The 20196-nt window shown below is 37.7% G+C and overlaps 1 protein-coding gene across 14 annotated transcripts in view; it reads right to left on the minus strand.

Annotated features, from left to right (window-relative positions):
- Window positions 1-3674: 3674 nt before the first annotated feature.
- The window catches only part of ZMYM2 (zinc finger MYM-type containing 2), a 99469-nt gene continuing 82947 nt past the window's right edge, over window positions 3675-20196 (minus strand). For 13 of the 14 annotated variants that reach the window (XM_074860086.1, XM_074860096.1, XM_074860094.1 and 10 more), the window contains 9 exons: window positions 19959-20130; window positions 18177-18284; window positions 16149-16243; window positions 14779-14947; window positions 13725-13876; window positions 9660-9774; window positions 8315-8566; window positions 7825-7945; window positions 3675-5390 (listed from right to left, as the gene is read on the minus strand). In XM_074860086.1, coding sequence (XP_074716187.1) covers window positions 5198-5390; window positions 7825-7945; window positions 8315-8566; window positions 9660-9774; window positions 13725-13876; window positions 14779-14947; window positions 16149-16243; window positions 18177-18284; window positions 19959-20130 — 1377 coding nt within the window. In that variant the 3' untranslated portion in view covers window positions 3675-5197. The remainder of the gene's footprint in view (window positions 5391-7824; window positions 7946-8314; window positions 8567-9659; window positions 9775-13724; window positions 13877-14778; window positions 14948-16148; window positions 16244-18176; window positions 18285-19958; window positions 20131-20196) is intronic. The other variant, XM_074860093.1, reaches the window with a different exon arrangement.

Consider the following 20196-nt stretch of genomic DNA (forward strand, 5'->3'; position numbering starts at 1 on the left):
ACCTGTAGCCAGCTCTCACATCCTCCTGCCAGCAACAGAGGAAATGACCGACGGTGTCCTTGAAGGATTTTTCCAAGGACTCTGCTATCTTCAGTTTTCTCCTTTCATTTCAGAAAAAAAGAAAACAAAAAAAAGGACACTGGAGGTAGAAAAACATTTGATTAAACAATTAGTTGAAGTGTTGTGATGCCTCACTGGTACCAGTACCTGGGACACACAGTGATTTAAGTGCATCCTTCCCTACTCAAATTATGCATTTGCAAATGCACCATGACTGCTATATAAGTGGCTTTACTCCATAAGGACAACTAGTTCTTGGATGAGGAAATAGAAATATTTCCTACCCAATTGGAAACACCAACACACCAACATCCTGAAAACAGAACTAGCTAGACTAAGCCCTTTTAAATATATACCTCATTTCCATGTTCACTGACAGCATACAGCAGTCACTGGGTGAAACCCTTTGAGCCAGGCTATGTAGGAAGTTGGAACAGGTGACAGAAGCTTGGAAGGGATCATCAGAGAGCATGAACGATATCTGCACTCCTAAATCCCATTAGCTGTTCAAAATGTACACAATCAATCTTTGCTGTCCCTTCTCCTTGTGCATTTGCTCACTCCCCTTGCCCACCAATAGTTGTGGGGCAAGTTTGTCCAGTCACCATCACATACATCTCCCTCTTTCCCTGAAGTTCTTTACCACACTAGTGTCACAGCGAAGGAAAGAGCACAGGAGACACCCTCACGGGCAGCACAGGTCCTGCCCTGCCTGCAGGGAGGGGGAGCGCTGCTCACCAGTGCCCGCAGCGAGCTGGGGCCCTGTCAAGGCAGAGCCGGTTGCCAGAGGCTGCCAGCTCTGACCAGAGTAGCACAAGCAGGCACCGATCCCCACATCATCTTTGTGCATGTGAGATGCCTGCTGTGCTCATGGGTGTCTAAAGGGATGCTAATTAGTGTTACAGACACTAACACCAGTCTAAGTTTTGAAGCACGTGCCCCATTACACGCTGGTTTCAAGCATCCATGCCGTGGCTCGCATGCTGAGGCTTTCAGGTTTCAACATTTCAAATTAAAAAACTGCCATAAGACTGATTTATTTCTCACTTGAGAAACTGGAAATTGCCACAATTAACCAAGCCCCTGGGGACAGCGTGTCCTGCATTGCAGCCGCAGTCACACCCCTCAGGAGACACACACAAACCCAACGACTTCATTCTAACCCTAAACAAAGGGTAACTCAAACTTCAATGCTTCCAAAACTTCATTAGCATTTGCTGTCATAACCCAGAGACTCTTGTTTCACATATGATGATCGAACACCCTCTTAACTCGATAAATTCTTAGCCTTAAAGGCTTTGAGTTTCAGCTTCATTAAGAGGTCCACAGTGCACGAGGAATCGCAAAGCTCCCACTCCACTTACTCTTCATCGTATACTTGGTCCTACACATAACACTTATCACATAATGCTCAACATGAGTGTAACAAACTGAAAAGCAAATGTTTACAAAAATGAAAATGAAAGTATTTAACTATTCCTAGCCATTCCTAACAGTAACAGACAAAATGGGGAAGTGTAACACAATAAAAAAGTGTACATAATAAAAAAGGTCAGCAAAAATGGAAATGGGGTGAGTGCCTACCACCACTCACGCCTTTTCTACCCCACACACTTCTTCCTTTTGTGACTGCAAAGTTTATGGGCCACCTCTCCTGTTTTCCTCACCTATTCACAGAGCTTCTCACAGGACAGAGTCACAGATACTAAGAAAACAAATTTTGCTGCACTACAGAGTCACTCTGAGTATTTTAAAGATAATTAATGTTGCACACATTGAAATTACTCCATAACCACAACCTTTTGTTCAATAAAAATTAACTGTCATCATTTATGCTTAGTTCAGTGATTACAAAAAGATGCATTCTCCTAAATGACTGCACACGATTATTTGTAGAAAAAGATGACTAGCAAAGCAAATTTCTTCTCTAAAAATTGCATTAACTTTTCACTATTTCTCACACTGAACTGTATTTTCTATGTAATTTGCCTACTGCTGCTGTATAATTTCCTTAGTACCTTAAGGCTACTGTTTCACCTGTGAATTGTTCAAACTTAGATCTCAAACTGAGAAGAGGCAGAGGACACACTGGCATGATTTGAGAAGTTTGGAAAATCCTGCCTGGACTGGACTACATTGTCAGCACCATCTGCGGGGCTCTGTGCAGACAGAGCACGATAGTCCCCACACTACACTTCTCAGGTAAGCTGTGCCAGAGCTCACAGGCATGGCCAGAACAGCCAGGTTGCCACTTCACACCCTCTTAAGGTGGAAAGTGAGGGCAGTTCCTGGTATATATCATTAACTTGGAAGCTCTGAGCAGAACAGGTCAGCTTATGTTTTCCTGCACAGCAACTTGCAGGTAACTCCTCGACACCAACGAGATTCTAGTCCAGCTGCTGACAGTTCTTACAAAGAAAAAGAAAATGTATTTGCCCTGAACTTCTAATTATTACAAAAATTGCAAGTCTTTATTTTTTCAGAACTAAGGCCTTTTATTGCATTTTGCATCACCATTCTAATCTAGGAATAAAATGCATATATTGAACCATGATGCATTCTTGACTGCAGTATCCCAGCAGTCTACAACATTTGATCTAAACACATGAACCGCTTGAAAAACATTATTGCTGATGATGGAATAGCTCCATCTTCTGGAATAAAAGTTATTTTCTTGACAACCATCTTTATATCTCCAACATGGATCTATATGTAAAAACTTCTATTTCAAAACCTAACTTGACTATTTTTACTGATGGAAGGTGAATATTGGGTAGAAAATTGGAAGAATTTAGGATAATAATGTGACTTCTGATAAACTTTAGGAAGTATTAATTATTTTCTAATGACACTGAAAATGCATGTCCACTGTTCAACATGCCGTATTAAAAACTGATCTGATTATTTAAGAAATAGCTGTAATCTGATTTTGAGAACAAAAATTTAAAATCTGTTTAAGACAAAACACTCAACACATACTTTAGTCCTGATTTAGAGTACTTCAAGCTTCAAGTTGAAAGTTTGAGGTCTTACAGAAGTGTGTTTCTGATTACAACAGTGTTTAACCACAGAGTGAGTGATGCCCCTGCTGAAGTACTTGAAGTCTGAACTATAGAGAAGGGGCTGCAAGTGATCCTTATTGCTATTTATCAAAACACTTAAATGGATGCTTAAATTAAATATTTCAAGTTAGGCACATGATGCATTTTAGGCAGGTAATTAGTAATGATGATTCCCATACATAAAATTTAACTTACGGTCAAGTCAGGTGTTCAGCTGGAGGGACCAGAACAAAACCATGATTGCAATTCTTGATTTCATCACTTTTATGTATCATGGGCATATTCTATGGCTGTTGCTTGAAAAAAACAAGCATTAATGAACTAAGTTCTTATGTATTCACTCACAAAGGGAAAAGAGCATTGAAGCTGTTAGCGACCTACTCACTGGCGCTGCATAGTATTTCTTGATTTCACAGGAAGGGTAGAGCCACCAGAAAAAAAACCCCAAAAATTTAACACATACATCTCCATCTACTTTTGAAATAGTGGTATATCTAAAGTTAAAACATACTCATGGACACAGAAGAATAGCAGAAATTTAAATAAACTTGCTTAACAAAACAAAGCAACTGAAGCTTTATTTCTCTATATAGAAAGATGCATCCCTATGTGCATTCTTTTAAGCTAAGGAAAATGAAAAAGCCATGCAGCCCTTGCAAGAAACAAATCCTCAGGTGGTAACATATATACATAGAAAGTTTCCCCTTTAGTAGATGATTCCTCTCAACAGATGCTTAATGCCATTTAGGAGAGCCAAACTTATGACTAGTTTATAGTAGAATATTCTACTACATTTTTTTCAGTACAATAGCAAAACCATCGCATGAACCACCATATTGCTCACATCAGTTAAACAAGAGCAAGTAACAAAACTTAAGCAACTAAACCTATAATCTGGAAATCAGATTCCTTATGCAAAGTAAGCACAATGAAAGGATATAGAACAAATGAGAGGTCTTTTCTTAAAAAAGTTATCTTCCAACTTTCTGCAACTTCCTATCTCATATGGCTTTTGAATGGAGGCATTAGTTAAAAGAATTTTCCCACCCATAGTCAAGTATTGACTGTATTTAAATACAGCAATGCAAGGACAAACAAAAGTTAAAAATTTTGCATACCATATTACTTTATGTAATACAGCATAAAATCCCTTTTTCTAAGGCTACAAAGGACAGATTTACAGTAATATGAGGTACCAGCATTTATGGTCAGAAAAGTAAAGATGGAAAAGAATTATACAGCATTGTCATCAGACATTTCTTTTTTCTTTTTCTTTTTTTTCCTTTTGTTTCTTTTTGAGGGGTTTTTGGTTTTCTTTTTTACAAAATACATGTCTTGATGACCACATGCTTTAAGTTTATATTCATTTATTTTTATATATATATATATTTTATTTGTAGGGGCAATTGAGAGAGAGTCACAAATAAGGAAAGGACACTAAGGTTTTAATATGGGCAACAAAAAAATGTTTTCACCAGAATAGATTCACATTACAGTACACCAATATTGACAGCATTCTCTTTTGTCTATTTTTGGTACATAAGATGGAATCTCTCTACATAACCTTATAAGGCTTCAGTAACTAAAAAGTAAAAAACCTATTAGTTTACAATTTATTTAAAAATTCTGAAAGACACAGCAAGTTCTAAACTTTAGTAGTGCTACCCATACACAACCATCTGGTTTAAGAACCCATCAAAGGAGCCTCCTTTCAAGGGAGCTTCCAACAACAGAGTTGTGCAACATGGATGTCTCTTACTACAAGGGAAAAAAAAATTACACATGGCACATTCTCATTCATATTTTGCAATGTAAAAAGTTACAAACATACCTAATCAAATAAATAATAAAAAAAGAATCTGAAATGTGTTTGTTATGTATGCTAAAACCACTATGCAGAATAATGGAAACTTTCACTCACAGACTATTTACATGGTAATACCCAGGTGAGGGTACACACTGCTACAAAACTCATAAAACAAAGGGTAAACTTGAAATGTTTTCCATAGTAAAGGTCTAGCAGCATGACTATATCTAATGCTGTTTGTTTTCTTGATGGTTTTTGGAAGTTTGTTTTAATCTATGTCTTCATCCAGTTCATAATTGTCTTTATCATAAATATCTTTTACTAAAAGAACCCGTACTAGCATATTTTCCAAAGTGTTGCGGTCCAGTGAAGTGGCAGTGTACCAGATGGGACTCTCTGCGGAGACAGAGCACTCTGGTTGCAGATAGAACATGTCCATCCTCTGATTCAGATTCTGTGGGCTACAAGGGGGAAAACACAAGGAGGTTGGAAAAACAGCCTCACAGGACAAAACAGTACCTTAGCAGCTCCAACAACCTGCACAAACTCTAACTGTACGTAGGCAAGTTACAAAAAAAGAGATTTATGTGGAGAGATGTGGTCTTGTTCACAGGAGCTGTGTTGGGTCTGGCTCAAGTTCAGCCAGTCCTGTGTCCTCAATGCAGCCAAAAGCAGACAGACACCTGGGACTTAGCAAGCATACAGGAGACCATAGACTCTTCCAGCTTTCAAAAATTTGCAGATCCAAGACTTGCTAAACCAGAAAATACTTTCCATCTATATTTAGGAAGCCTTGATCAACAGATTTGCAGAGGGCCAACACTGACATCAGTAATTGCTTGCACTGCTGCCTGATAAGCGGCTATCTCTGAATGTAGAGCATGGGGTTCCCTTGAAAATCAAGGACGGTAGTTCTGAGAGATGCACAGAAATACAACAAGCTAAAATCCCTCCTCCTCCTCTTTTACTTAAAGGGTTGGTTATTGTAAGTCTTAAAATCCCCTAATTCCTGACCCACTGTATTTCGGAGTTTGAGCCAACTCAGACACATCCTCTAAGCCACTAGAGAAGACCCATTTAAGGAAATTCTAGCATTTTGTCCATTTAGGTAAGTCTCAGAAAATAACTTTCAATTCTGCATGTGGAAGTGCTCACTCATGCTCCCTCCTTCGTAAACACTGCAGACTTCAGGAGTCAACTCTATTTCACGTTTCTTTGGTAATTTTTTTTTTTTTTAAATAAAGCTTTTAAAATAAAGCTAAAATAAAGGAAGCTAATCTTCCCAAACGGGCTGATAAAATTTCAGCTGTTGCTCTTTATCTGCTGAGGTGAATGTAGGCTTGTTCTGCTGTCACATAAATCAGATTAAGAGTCAGATAAGAAGCAAAATATGATTGTTTAAAGTATTCTAATAATTTAAATATTTTAACCTCCTTGCTACTTTTTTGACAAGCCAGTATTTTTATAGGAACAAGCAATGATGCAGTGTTCGCAGCTGTGAATGAGAGGATCCTGAAATTTCAGCTGCAACTGTTCACTGATTTCCAAATGTATTTCAAACAGCTGGCATTACCTTAAATTTTACAATAGTTCTACAATATTAACTTAAATTACAACATTATCTTAAATTTTACAATAGCTTTTAAAGTGTTAAATATTTTATTAAAATTATTTCAAAGACATGAGGTATATGTTATTAGAAGTGGAACCAGGAGAAGCAGTCTGCTGCTCTAGTTAGCAATGGTGACCAATATCTTTAAGACAGCAGGACTTGAAACCACACAGTAAGCAATGCTACAAATGGGGTTAAGCGCATTCTTTTGCCCAGAGTTGAGATTTTTCTAAAGAAAAAAAATATTATTTCTTCTCTCCCCCCTACTGGCTGTGTGACTCATTTCAAAAATCCAGCTTCAACTTTTTAATGATACACCCTCTACAAACCCTGACAGTAGAGTGTGAAGGCAAAAACCTCCCCCCACAACAATCAGAATTAACTGAGTTGATGAAAAACAGGTGCTCACATTAACAGATCACAAGTTACTCTTTACTTGTCTCTCTCTATAACATCATATGCTTGCACTTCTGCCTATGTTGTGCATAAGCTCTTCACCTTTAAGAGTAAGATGCTGTTTCCTAACACGTCTCATACTTAATTTCATTTATTGTGTTGCATATACAACCTGATTTTATTTCTTTGGTATCACTCACCTATGTAACAGAGTTACATAAAATCTACATTAAAATCAGTTGCTCAAATGGCTGTTCCAATTAAAGAAAAGTACTTCCCACGAAATCCTATTTTCAAACACTTCCAAAACACTTAGATGGTAAATTAAAATTTTTAAAGGGTTTCCTAAGCTTTTCTTTTTGATGTATTCATTTCTGTGCAGATTGGAAGGAAACAAACTATTTCTAAATGCTGGGTTACTGTCAGTAGTATTTTTTCTACTACAAAATATTTTAAGCGTGCTTTAAAACTAGATATCTCAGATATCTACACATTTCAGATTCCTGATGACTTAACATGAAGCAAATCCACTGTCTCAATCCAATTCTTACTGAAGAGACAGTGACCTCACAAACAAAACTCTCAAACAAAACCTACCAGATCCTTTGCTGGTAATTCCCTGGAGAGATACTTGGTGTTTCCAGGTAAGAAAACTGAATCATACTGTCATTCTCAGATGGAGTCCTTGGCAATTAACACTGAAGTACTCTGCTGCTCCTACACTTTCTGCACATCTTGTCCAGATACAGAACTGGCTATTTCAATTTTTCAGAAGATCTCAATCCACTCCCTTTGCTTGAGAGTATATTTCATGTTGCATCAAAGCATTTCCCTTTTGTACCTGGTCTACTCTAGACCACTTCTGTATTACCCTGTATCATGCTTACCTTTTAGACAGATAGCACTCAAACATTTTCACAGGACATCTAGCTGGATCAGACGTGTTTTCAATTTGTTCAAATACTGGTTCATCATCTTCATGTTTCCTTTTTCCAGTAGTAATTTTATCTTTAAGAAGAAAATCAACAACATCTAAGCTGTAATGTGAACTTATTTTACATTTTTCAGTAAACTTCCCAGAGTGGGCAGCCCACCAAGTACTGCAAGGCGGTTGCCACAACTATGCATATCTGCAAACTGGAAATGCAACCCACAGCCACCACAAAGACACAGCATTTAGCATGGAGACCAGTGGGCTCAAAAGGATCATTTAACACAGAGACCCTGTAGTCTCCACGGACCACACACTTCAATTAAAGATCCAGGAGCTGAGAGCTGCTAAACTTTATGCAAAGGCAGATGTCTGGCTCCTGACAAGGCGCCCAGATGTCCCTCAGAGAAGCTCCTGCAATACTTATTTTGGAACTGCCATAGTACCTTCACTATCAGCTCTGCACAGGGAAGACACTTGATATCGAAGACAAGCTTTGCTTTCCAATGTTAGAGGATTTTTTTTCCACTGTCTAAAAACAGTGCCAAAAGAAAGTCTTAAGTGCTGCTCCACTGTTTTTAGGCCAAAATATTTAGTGTTAAAGTAGAACAGAGTATTCAGAAGAGCAACCGGTGAATGTGATCCTAGCTGTTTAATCCTCCACAGGTAATCTTCTTCAACTCGAGAGAATATTGATCCTTTGAAAAAAGAATATTAGAGAAAATACAATGGATTAGCCCATAAACTGTCCAGGTGCAAAAGAATCAAGTTTATATTTACTGTAAAATTTAACAAAATGCTCATGCAAGAAGCCTCTAATAAGCGTATTTAATTATATGTCCGCACCCTCAAAATTACTTCTTAAAGACACAGACACTCCCTGTTCAAGGAAGAGACACCCAATGGGAAATATCAGTATAGGCAATTTCACACAGAACACATTTCTGTGATTACAACAGTATTGCTTACATGTGGCTCCCTCACGCTATTACATAAAAACAAATGTTCAAGGGGTTAACCTTAATCCCTTCATAAGAAGCATATTTTTAAGTTCATTTTACTCTGCTCAGGCAAGGCTTCCAAATAGCTCTACCTTCTTCTTTCTTATTAGTAAGGGATATCTCACTTGGAAAGCACCCCTGGACCATACCAGGGTATAGGGAGGGCCCTATACAGAGGCTCTTCCAGAGCTATACAGAGGAAAGCCAATATCAAGAAGAGAGTGGAAAAGGGCTGGTAAAGACAAGCCCTCATTCAAGAGACAATTGTGAGAAATATGGAAGAAAGAGTATTCTGCAGTTCAGCACCAACATCCATCTGCTGGAGAAAATTCCTGTTTTCTCCATGAACTGATAATCCTCCTGAGCAGAAGGACCATAGCAGAGAGTCTTCCCAATCCAGCTGAGAAAGACTAAAATACATAGCTTGTTAGCCCTAGCCACACACAGCCCAGTACCTGCCTGTTTGCTTCCCATCTGGGAAAAAATGGGCAAAAAATAAATTCAGTTTAGGTAAAAAGTACAGGTCGAAGAACAGCTGCTTATTCTAACTTTTTCTCCTAAAAATGTATAGTCAGTTTAAGATTAACAGGCAAAATCAAGTCTTGCAGCATGGATTATGAAGAAACAAGACAATAAGAACAGTTACAGAGTTAATTGAACTCTTAGATGATGTATTTATGATTTTTAATTAATTCTATCACAATGCATAAAATGTTTGTATATATCTACATGCTTAAGAATACAGAACTATTAAGAGATGAAAAACATACGTGACCAAAAAGAAAATTACCATCTGGAAGTATGCTCGGCTGCCAACTTCTAAGGATTTTATTTAATTCCTGTTCAAACGTCTGGTAGACTGGATCAATAAATATGTTGTCTTTTCGGTTACTTCCATATAAATACTATGAAGAAGAGAGAGGGACAATATTTACAATTCCAGATTAGAATAAATCCTGTGCTATAGGGTTCTTTTTCAGTACAATGCTTTCACTTTTATAAGAAAACCACTATCTAACAATAAAGCAATAACACTTTTCCAATATTTAGCAGTTAAGAGTTACCTCTAATATAACGCATGTTGTAAATTTCTAACTGGATATGAATCACTGATTGATTAGAACTCTAACATTTTTCTCCAAAATTTCCTGTGTGCAACACTGTATCAATGAATGGGGAGTCATTAAAAAACCCCAATTAATTTATCTTTTCTTCTACCTAGGTCTTCAGAGAAAAAAAAATTAGCAAGAATCTGCCATTTTAAATGTGAACTCTGGACACTGACAAAAGCACCTTCAACACGGAGCAAAAAAAACCCCCATATATTTGTGGTAATGATATGCAGCAGCGCAAGAAAAATGATAGAATGGTGCAAGGTGCCTGTCTATTCTGCAATCTAATTAACTTAACCCTCTTGACCTTACAGACAGAAACTCTTTTGCGCCTTTACCAAGAACTAATGGCTGAGGGCTATACTAGTATTTGACATTATCCTCTATGGAAACATTTCTAAGAAACAGAGGATTGGCTTCTTAAATTTTCCACTTCAGTGTTATCTCTGCGTGAACAAGCCTGTTGTTAGTGAATACAATAAAAGTGACAGACACAAAAAATGTACTCACTTCTGGAAATAGCATCTATTTCTGTACACATACTTGAAATAACATTAAACACAGCACTCATTTATACTAGGCAGTTCAGCATATCTTGACTTCCTTATCTTTGCACTTGGTTTTATAATAAGGAAAAATGAATGAATATACTTCTTAGAACTCTCCAACACATCTTCATTTAGATAACTATTTTATATGATACACTTAACTAATATTTCAAATCACAATATTCCCCAAAATGTGCTTATTTCTATACATATCAGTTTATAAAGCAATTCTAAACCGGACAATACAGCTTACTATAGGGTTTGCCCCTCTGTTCCCTGGCACATTTCTCCTCTACAATTTTCTTTTTCTCTGGTTCACATTAAACACTCACACTTAATGCTGGCAGTTAAACTGAAATGACTGAAATCTGGTTCAAAACTAATTCCCACACAAGCCTGTGAGAACTCAACCAAAAATATTTCTGTTTCCTGGTTCAGAGTAAGTGTTTGGCTAAACCCTGACATTCCCAGTAGCAATCTGTGAAGCACCCCAGACCATTAGCACAATGATGTTGTGTGTTGCAGTCTCCCCTGCTACATAATACCTAACAGGCATCTGCAAACCTTCATTTCCACATCATAATGCTGTGCTCTGCTACTCTACAAACTCTAGCAGAGGCAGGATTAGCATAAGCTTTCCACCTGAGATAAGCTCTACCAAAACCACAGCAAAGAGGAAGGAACTGGACATGACTCCGAGTCCCACAGTGGAGAATGGGCTGAATCACTGCCCACAGCACCTTCCAACAGACATCTGCCAAGCTCCATCAGCCTGCATTTTGCCTAAACAACGCCATTATTACATGTGCAAAAAGCAAACAAAAAAAACCATCAAAACCCCCCAATCTGTACCGGGACAAAGAATGAAGGCCACAATGCAGCAGGGGAGCAAGGCAGGCTAACATCTTCTTCTAGATGAACCCTCTCCACTAGATGCCTGCCTGACCAAGCAACAACCTTTATTTTTAAGTGTGATGTTTTTCAGGATCAGTACTTCAGAGTTATCAAAACCATTATGGAACCATTTCTGGCTGGAAACAGAACCATTTCAGCTGCAAATGAGCATAAACTGAGAAAATGTACCATTTGACTCAGTGACCAGTTTTCTGGAACAGATTTTTCCAAGTGCTTCCTTTAAGAAAAAACAGTTATTTTACAAAGTCAAAAATATAACTTAAGACTTGAAGACTTCTGAGCACTTCCCCTGTGCTCAAACCATATTACACCCATGAGCAAAAGCTCCAACCTGAACCCGTACTTAAGCCACAGTGAGTGCAGTAACACTGCCTGATGGGGAAAGTGCTCTTCTAACCTATGGCTTCTACATTCTCTTCCTTTGAAGAGAAACTTGAAGTTAGCAAAACACTGATGATCTTTGCCACAACTTTATCCTGAAATGGCAACATTTAGTCTCCTCTGAGTTCCTTCTGAGATAAAGAGACAATACCTTTTACACAGTAGCAATTTATTCTGTCAGGAGCACCCACATCAGGGTTGTCAGACAGGAAGAAGGACTAAGAAAATACTAGAAGGCAACGGAGTATTGGTGCACACAGAGACAACTACGTTGCATTTAGTGTACCACTAACTTGTTTAAACCTGTTTGTTCAGAAGGGTAACACATACCCATATACATCACATACCCATATACAGACAATTTGCCATTAGCACACAGATATTGGCTGCAACCCTTGACAGCTCATTTGCTTACATGTTTCTATCCCTCACTTGCTGTCTGTGAAACGCAAACTCCTCAGAACAGGGCACATCTACCTGCCAGTCAGAATAGCAGTGGTACAACTGGGCAAATGAAATGGAGCTGTTAAAATCACCTGAACTAAATACGGGATGCTAAGTATAAGCAATAATTACAGTAAAGTGACCACAAATTGTTCCTCTAATTTTCCAGCATTGTGTATGTGTATTAGGATCATGATAATTGCTTTGTGCCACACAAATTTTGGTTCTGATGAGAAGAAAAAGTTTTACATATAACTAGCTTTCACAGTAGGCAAAATAAACAATGTCAATGGCACAAAGAGTGAAAGAAAAAAAATTTAGTTCAGTTCCATTTTATAAACACATACCTCACTTTGTGTTACCATTTATCAGCTTAATATGAGTATTTTCAATTCAACAGAAAGATACAGAGAAACAGTATATCATGCAAGTGCAGAAGCAGAAAGCTAGCTGAATTTGAAACATGCCTTGTAGCAATATTGACTAAAATGCCAAACAATGAATGCTCGCTTCTCAAATTTCAACCATGAAGTAAAGATATCAACTCCTTAATTTTGCATACTCGTAACATAGAAAAATTAGTGGAGGTACTATTTATTTTAAAAATATTTTGATTACAAATTTGTTATTTGATTCAAGTCCTCTGCTGTAAGTATGAAACAGTTGAAGCAGGATTGCAAAGCCTGTGAACAGCTTGCTTTCCGCATCATATACATTTTTCATCGCCTTTAACTTGAATGAAATTTTCTGTTCTCAGCTCTGAAGACTGCTTATTTCATCTATGATTTGCCTTAGGTACCAAAAATTAAGATAGCCTCTATGTAAAAGATAAGCTGTGGAATAGCTGTTCTAATTATCTAGTAATATGTTACTGCCTTCACATACGATACATCTAAACTGACTCCCTTTATCTTCAAAATACGATGTAATTACAATTTGTGGGGAGGGTGTGGAAGACAGTCAATATAGCAGAATTTCCTGCACTCTGCAAAAAAGCCTGACTTCCCACAGTCTGCAATATTGAGTAAATCACTCTCCCAAAAAGACACTTCAAATAGCTTGTTTCCACTATAAGCTAAGTAAATGAATTAGTAAAACATTTACAGACAATGCCTTGCTTCATTCTGTTTTTGCTTTAAGCCATCTTTAGCAAACAAAATGCAGCACAGCATTTGGAAAAACTGTCATTTCAGACTGCAAATTCCTTGCTTCAACCTAGAAAGAAGCTTAAAATTATTACAATATACCAGTTTGCATTTGAGTTTTCAGGATGGGTCTGCAAACTCATTTCCTATACAGCTTTCTACAATGTGATTTACACACAGCAGCCTGTGTTCCAGATCATGGTCATTATATACTCCTAGCCAGTAAATCCATATTATCTCCATTCTTCCACTGAAATGGGTTACAGTCAAATCAGCAGCTCTACTTCCCATCTCTACAGCCTCTACTAACCTCCTGAATCCCAAGACACAGATAATAGATGCTGTCAGGTGCATAGTTCTCTCCATTTGGCCTTCGAATTTCATTGACAAAATGTGTCAACCCATAGTTTAACTCAGCTGAAGTATGTGATAATAGATCTTCCTTTAATTTCACAGACTTTGCTGTAAAATAGAGAAAAAATTCTACATTATACAACAGAATTATTACACAGTGAGGGTGGGATGGGGTATTTTTGGACTAGAAAGTGGGAAACTGACTTGATGTCCTCTCCACTAACTAATGAACAAGTCCAAATGTACTTAAGTAGTTCAAATATTAGGTCTGTATTAAAATAAACAAGGCTATCAGAGAAAAGTCTAGCTAACCAAATGCAGTATCACTCACTGACTAATGTACTGTCATGCACAGCTGAGGATGACAGAGAAGTGACCCAAGATGCTGATGTGAAGACAGTGCTGTAGAGGGAGACCTTCAGGGGAAACAGCATTTTCCAAAGATCCAACAGCATAATGCAAGTGTGCTAAGATGCATGTGGGAGCTGAAGAACAGCAGGAGTAGCAGCAATCCCCCTTTTTCCTCACAGTACAAAAGTACACACAGAGGAGCATCGCAGAAAGAGAACAAGGCTCCACAGGAGCGAAGGCCACCTCATGTCAGAGCTCCACAGCCAGGTAATGCCAGCCTCACATGAAGATCTCTTTTGAGGACAAAGAGTAGGATGCCCCTCCCTTGCAATTTAGAAGTCGAGAAAAGGTGCGAACTCCAAGGCAAGTTAGGAAACCAGGATGCAAACAAAAAAATCAAAATGGTCACAGAAAGTCAGAAGAGCCAGGAACGTGCTGTCCTGGCTTGCATGAGAAGTACGAGACCCAGCATTTTGAACCAAGCAGGGAAAACTAGGAAAAGGAGTTTGGTAACTCTGATGTAAAATAATGCCAGACATTCTAAGAACATTAGGGACATGTGAAAACCTCTATTAAAAATTCCAGCTGAAAATCAGACAAGTACAGAAATTCTCCCTACCAAGTAAGAAGCTGGATGACAGATTTTTAGAAATACTTACTTGGTTTCAGTTCCTCTAATTCTGGAAGCTCTTCATCTAAATACTGAGACTTTACCCAGTGCTTCCACGCATTTACACCATACGCGTATTTGAATGGAAAACTACACTCTGAGTTTTCAGAGCTGTCATCATGAGCCTGGTATCCTGACACCGCTTTCCTCTTCACCCCCTGCCATTGAAACACAGTGGTTAACACTGCTGAGAGCCACTAATGGCAATAACACAGAAGCTGGGCAGAATAAGCAAGCTGCAGGCCAAATTACAAACTGAATGTTCAGTGCAAAGAAACACATGCTTCATTCAGCAGGTAGTTTCTGTGTTGACCATACTTCTAAGGACGGTATTTACTTAAGCTGACAGACATTTCTAAGTTGCCTTTCAAACTGGTTCCTAACAGAATAATTTTTGATAATGGAGTTGCTGTATTGGTTATATCATATTAAGCAATGATATTAAACACATGATGCACCAAATAATTCGGTGTATTTATAGAATTTCATTGTGTTAACATACAGGAAGTTAAAGATGCTACAAATTTATGTCAGAAGGTCAACTTCTAAGCTCAAATGAACCCATGAACCCACCAGTGGAAAAGCCAGCACTGGTCCCAAATTAAAGCACGTCCAACAGTGGACATGCGGATAATGTCCAGCAGATAATACTGACAGTTTAGACTTCAAATTTAGAACTAGAAAGACACATTTATTCTTAGAAAGTTTTACTGGAAGTTGGCTGGTTTTTTTAAAGCTGCGATATCTACTGCAATTATTGCAACAAAACCATTTCAGCTTTGTGCAAGGCACCAAAAACTCTACTTCTTATTAGTTTCCTTCTAAATAAAAGAATATGGCTAATTTATTTGCAAAATCTAAGCTAAGATTTTTGACTGAAAATAAAATCTGGGAAAATTACAAGCAAATAAAAAAATTTTTTTAAACTATTTTATATAGGAGGTGTTATAGCTCCCATTATAAGCCATGGTAATGCCAACATTCTTCCAGTTTATTATCAAATTAAACACCGAGACAGCTTCGTTCAAAGTAGAAGGTAAAAAAGCTTTACACTAAGAGTACAGTAAGTATACACACACCAGCACATTTCATCAACACTTCTACCAATGTGAAGCAAAAATGGGATCAGAGTTTAGAAGTCACACTCCTATTAAATCCAACAGTTAACTGCAACAGATATACGACTGAAATAATTTTATTATTTGAAATACATCAATTTACATCATAAAGACAGGATATTAGGTATGAATAGGTAGGAATACGTTTAGAGCAGTATGAGAACTGGAAAAAAAAACTGGCATGTTTTTGCCCACTTAAATATTGTGGTTTTGATTTTTTTTAATAGCATGACAAAATTACCTTCTTTTTGGACCGAGGCCTTGGCTGTTCCTCATATTCTTCCCCAAAAACAGGAGGTAACAAGAACTCATTTTCTGTATCAAGTTCCTCAGTTGCTGAAAATACATTAACAGAAACTTACTTCTAAACATCTTTTGAATAATATTGGTTTGAAAAATCAATAAACCATATCACTGTGCATTAACATACCAGGTCCACAAAAGCACACATATAAACATTACCAAAGACTGGATTTCAGCGAGACGAGATAAGCCTATTCTTATTTTGAAAGTAAGACAAAGCTATAAAAATGTTTATTTCTAAATAAATTGTAAAGGACACAATGCTCATCACTTTCAAGCACTATCACAAGTCACTAAGGCATTTCTTACTATGGACCCTTATACAATTTTTCCTGCCTAGGCAGTCTTTGGTATTAAGATGTTTGCATTACGGTGAGAACGAGCAGCTACGAGTGGAAAACATACAAATTAACTTACTACATGCACTTTATGTATTTCCATCATTTCTATTCATGTTTCATATTTTATATAGCACATTCTACTTGGTTAAAAACATTAAGAATCAGAATGTAAACTCTTTCAGAGAAACTTGTTTTAGTCTGTATTATATACAAGTGGTGGAGGACTAGCTCATGATGGATATTACAGTAATTTTGGTAAACAGATATATGGCAATATGTTAAAATACTATTTATTTATTTAACATTTCAGGGGTAAGATAAAAGACTATTTCAGGCAACAGAGCAGAATGAGACAACATATGAATGGATTTAATGTACCAATTTCCACCCTTATTTACTTTACTGAAGACGGTTCATCCCTCATTTAGCCATCAAATAATGTCTTCACTCAAAACTGAATGCTCTTCTGATAGCCTGATTTCAACATCTTACTACTCAAGTCACCAAACTGGTCCAAATGACTCACATGCAAAGACTTAAGAATGCTGCCCTAGACTAAGCACCAGTCCTTCTGCTACCGCAAAGAATCTTACCTCAGAAGCACTTCAATACAATCAGTATCTACTACAAACCACTATTACTTACTATTCCACTTTATTTTTTTTCTTCCATGTTTTTTCTCTCATGTACCAAGCCTCACTTATAAAGAGGGCTAAAAATCTAGTGTGCATCTGGTTAATAAACTTCCTAAGACTAAGAAGGTCAGACTAACCTCTAGACTTGAATTTAAATTACACATACAGCAAATTGAGAAACCCAGTCTGGGCATCTAGTGTGGATATTTATGGCAAAAGGAGACTTTCAACATCAGATATAGAAGCTACCCAGAGGACGTATAAGAGTTACATGTCCAAGAGAAGCTATGTCAAGGGAGACACTATCTACAACTAGGAGCATGCTTGGATCTTGGATTGATTAGGACATGTTGTAAGGAAACAGACAATGTTGCCTGCGTTATGTACAGTAGTAGAAATTGTAATACATAAAACCAAGACATTCTTTCAAGAAAGGTCTCAAAGTAGTGATTTTCCTGATAATTCAAGTAAACACTACCTTTTTCAAATATAGGTATGGACATTAACAAGACACTAAAAGCTAACAGGAGTGATGTGCAGCATACCAGCTTACAATTTTCTAACAAACTTGAGTGGGAAATTTGCCCTTTTGTCATTTCTGCTCTAAATCATCATTTCCCATGGAAATATGTGGTGATTGAAAAGCGCATTCATTACTGTTTTCCATGACACATGCCATCTGAGACTTTGAGCCTTCGAGACAGCTTTCCTAAATCCATGTCCAAAACCAAGTGATGTAGCCAAGTTTGTTTGTGAAAGGTTAATTCCCCCTTTTCTTTGCATTGTCCTTCAAATACTGTATTTAGAAAGATGGAAGAACTAATTCAGAAGTCCCTAATCTTGCAAAGACATGGCAGTTTTACCTAACAGTCAGTCAAGTGGATCTTGCAATCAAAAAGCTTCTCTGAAAGGATAATGAAACAAAGTACAACGGTTGCCCACAATGTCTATTGTTGCCCACAATATTTATTAAAATCACAGACAAAATACCTCTTGGAAAGTCTATTTCAATATCAAGGTCTGGTTCATATGGAACATCAGGCAAGCTTGTTCGTGACTCTGCTTCTGAGTTTAGTATATTTGACTCAACTATCACACCTGTTTAAAAAAAAAAAAAAGGAAAAGCTCTCATTACTTTAACCAATACATGGATTAGTCAAAACACGGCACATGTAGAGCATTACAAACTGCCTGGTTCTAAAGCTGCTTTTTCTGCTCATCACCATCCTATGTTTTGTTGGTTTTGGGATCTCAGATTTACTTCTCCAATCTGAACAGAAAAGATACTTACTAGCCCATCCGTCCTTCATTAAGATGAACCAGCAAAGCATGTGTATAGAAAATCAAATACTGGCAAATCTGGATCACATCAACCAATCACAGAATTCAAACAAGCTTGACAAACCTAACTATCTATTTTTCTACATGATTCTGCCTGTAACAGAACAGACATTCAAGTCTGTAAAAGAGATCCTACAAAAGCAAACAAGGCAGGCAGGCAGGCAGAAACAAAAGCTTGACCTCTTTCCAATTTATGGCAAAGACATTTCTCCAAATTCAGTTCTCTGCAAATGAGCAAGCTCTGATCCCATAAATCTACTCATTCAGCTAGCTTAGAGCTTAGCAAAAGACAGCAAGGAACTGCAAATGGCAACCTTGTAGCACTACCAGAAATGTCCAGCTTTAGTGGGGAAAGAAATGGCAAACAATAAGCCTCCTGGCCTCCTATATACCAGCCCCAAGGCATAAGTTCATGTCATTTATCAACATCTTTTGAGACATCTGTTCAAAGAGCTTAAAAAAAAAAAACCCAAACAACCACCAAACCCCAAAATTTCACCAGAGTGATGGAAAAACCTTAAAATCTAGCTTTTGGAATAGAAGTCAAATTCTCCTACAAAGATACAGAAGAGACTTGAGGATTTCAGCAGGCAGAGACAAGAAAGAGGGTCAAAGAGCACTCTGAAAATATCATTACAGGATACACGGAATTTTTTGATCTTCAGCTGTAAAGTTGTCCCTGACAGTTCTCTCCTTTAAGGTGGGATGACAACCCATTTCAGCATCACAACCCCAATGATCTATCAGCTGATGCATTGCTATCTTCAAAGAGATGATACTTGCAGGTCAGGATCAAGAGTGAAAGCATCATTAGATCCCGTGGTTTTGATGACCACAGTTCTATTTGTGAAATTATGTTTGTCTTAGTTTTAACAGTCTCCACTTCTCCACACTCCATGTAAAATGTGCCTAGTAACGTGTTACTACAAAGATATCAGACCCATGTCATATCTCATCTTGTTCAGAGAAAGCTGTTTTCACTCCTGTAAGACACAGCTAGAGATCACCTTCCCTAAACTTTTGACTTGGGTTTTTCTGGGAGGAAAAATTGATTGATTTTGGCTTGGTATGAGTTACACTGAGAAGAAAACCTGTGCCTGCAATCTTGGATTACTGCTTGCCATCAGCCAAGCAGCTGGCACAAGCGAATGGAATGCCTGTGTTTTTAAAGACAGAGGTCTGGTACAGAACACTGAAGTGACACAACAGGCTTCAGAAAGTTTTCTGTACTTCAAATGTGCTAAAATGATCTTTTAAAATGTTTAAAAGAATTAAGATTTCAACTTAATGTAAGAACTCAATAATAGCACTGTTGTAGTCAAAGAATCTTTCCCTAAATTAAAAAAAACCAGCCACCTTCCTCTCGATTCACACACACCCACACACACCCCCCAGCACTCCAAAGAGCCAAAAACTCAGCAGGAAACTCACTGGACACATCAGAAGCTTCACCTTTTCCATCATGTTCAGATACCATCTCTGACAAGTTCAGTAGCTCAGTTTCCAGAGGATTTGAGGGCACTTTTTCCCTCAGCTCTTCTATTGCTGCAAGGATTTTCTCACTGCTATCCAGAGTAGTAGGCAAGAAAACTGGAACTGGCACCTATGCAGACAGGGAGGAAGAGATAATTAGAAAAAATGCTGCAACAAAGCATCAACAGCAGTCAAC

This window comes from Strix uralensis, chromosome 2, assembly GCF_047716275.1.
Source record: "Strix uralensis isolate ZFMK-TIS-50842 chromosome 2, bStrUra1, whole genome shotgun sequence".
NCBI lineage: Eukaryota > Metazoa > Chordata > Aves > Strigiformes > Strigidae > Strix > Strix uralensis.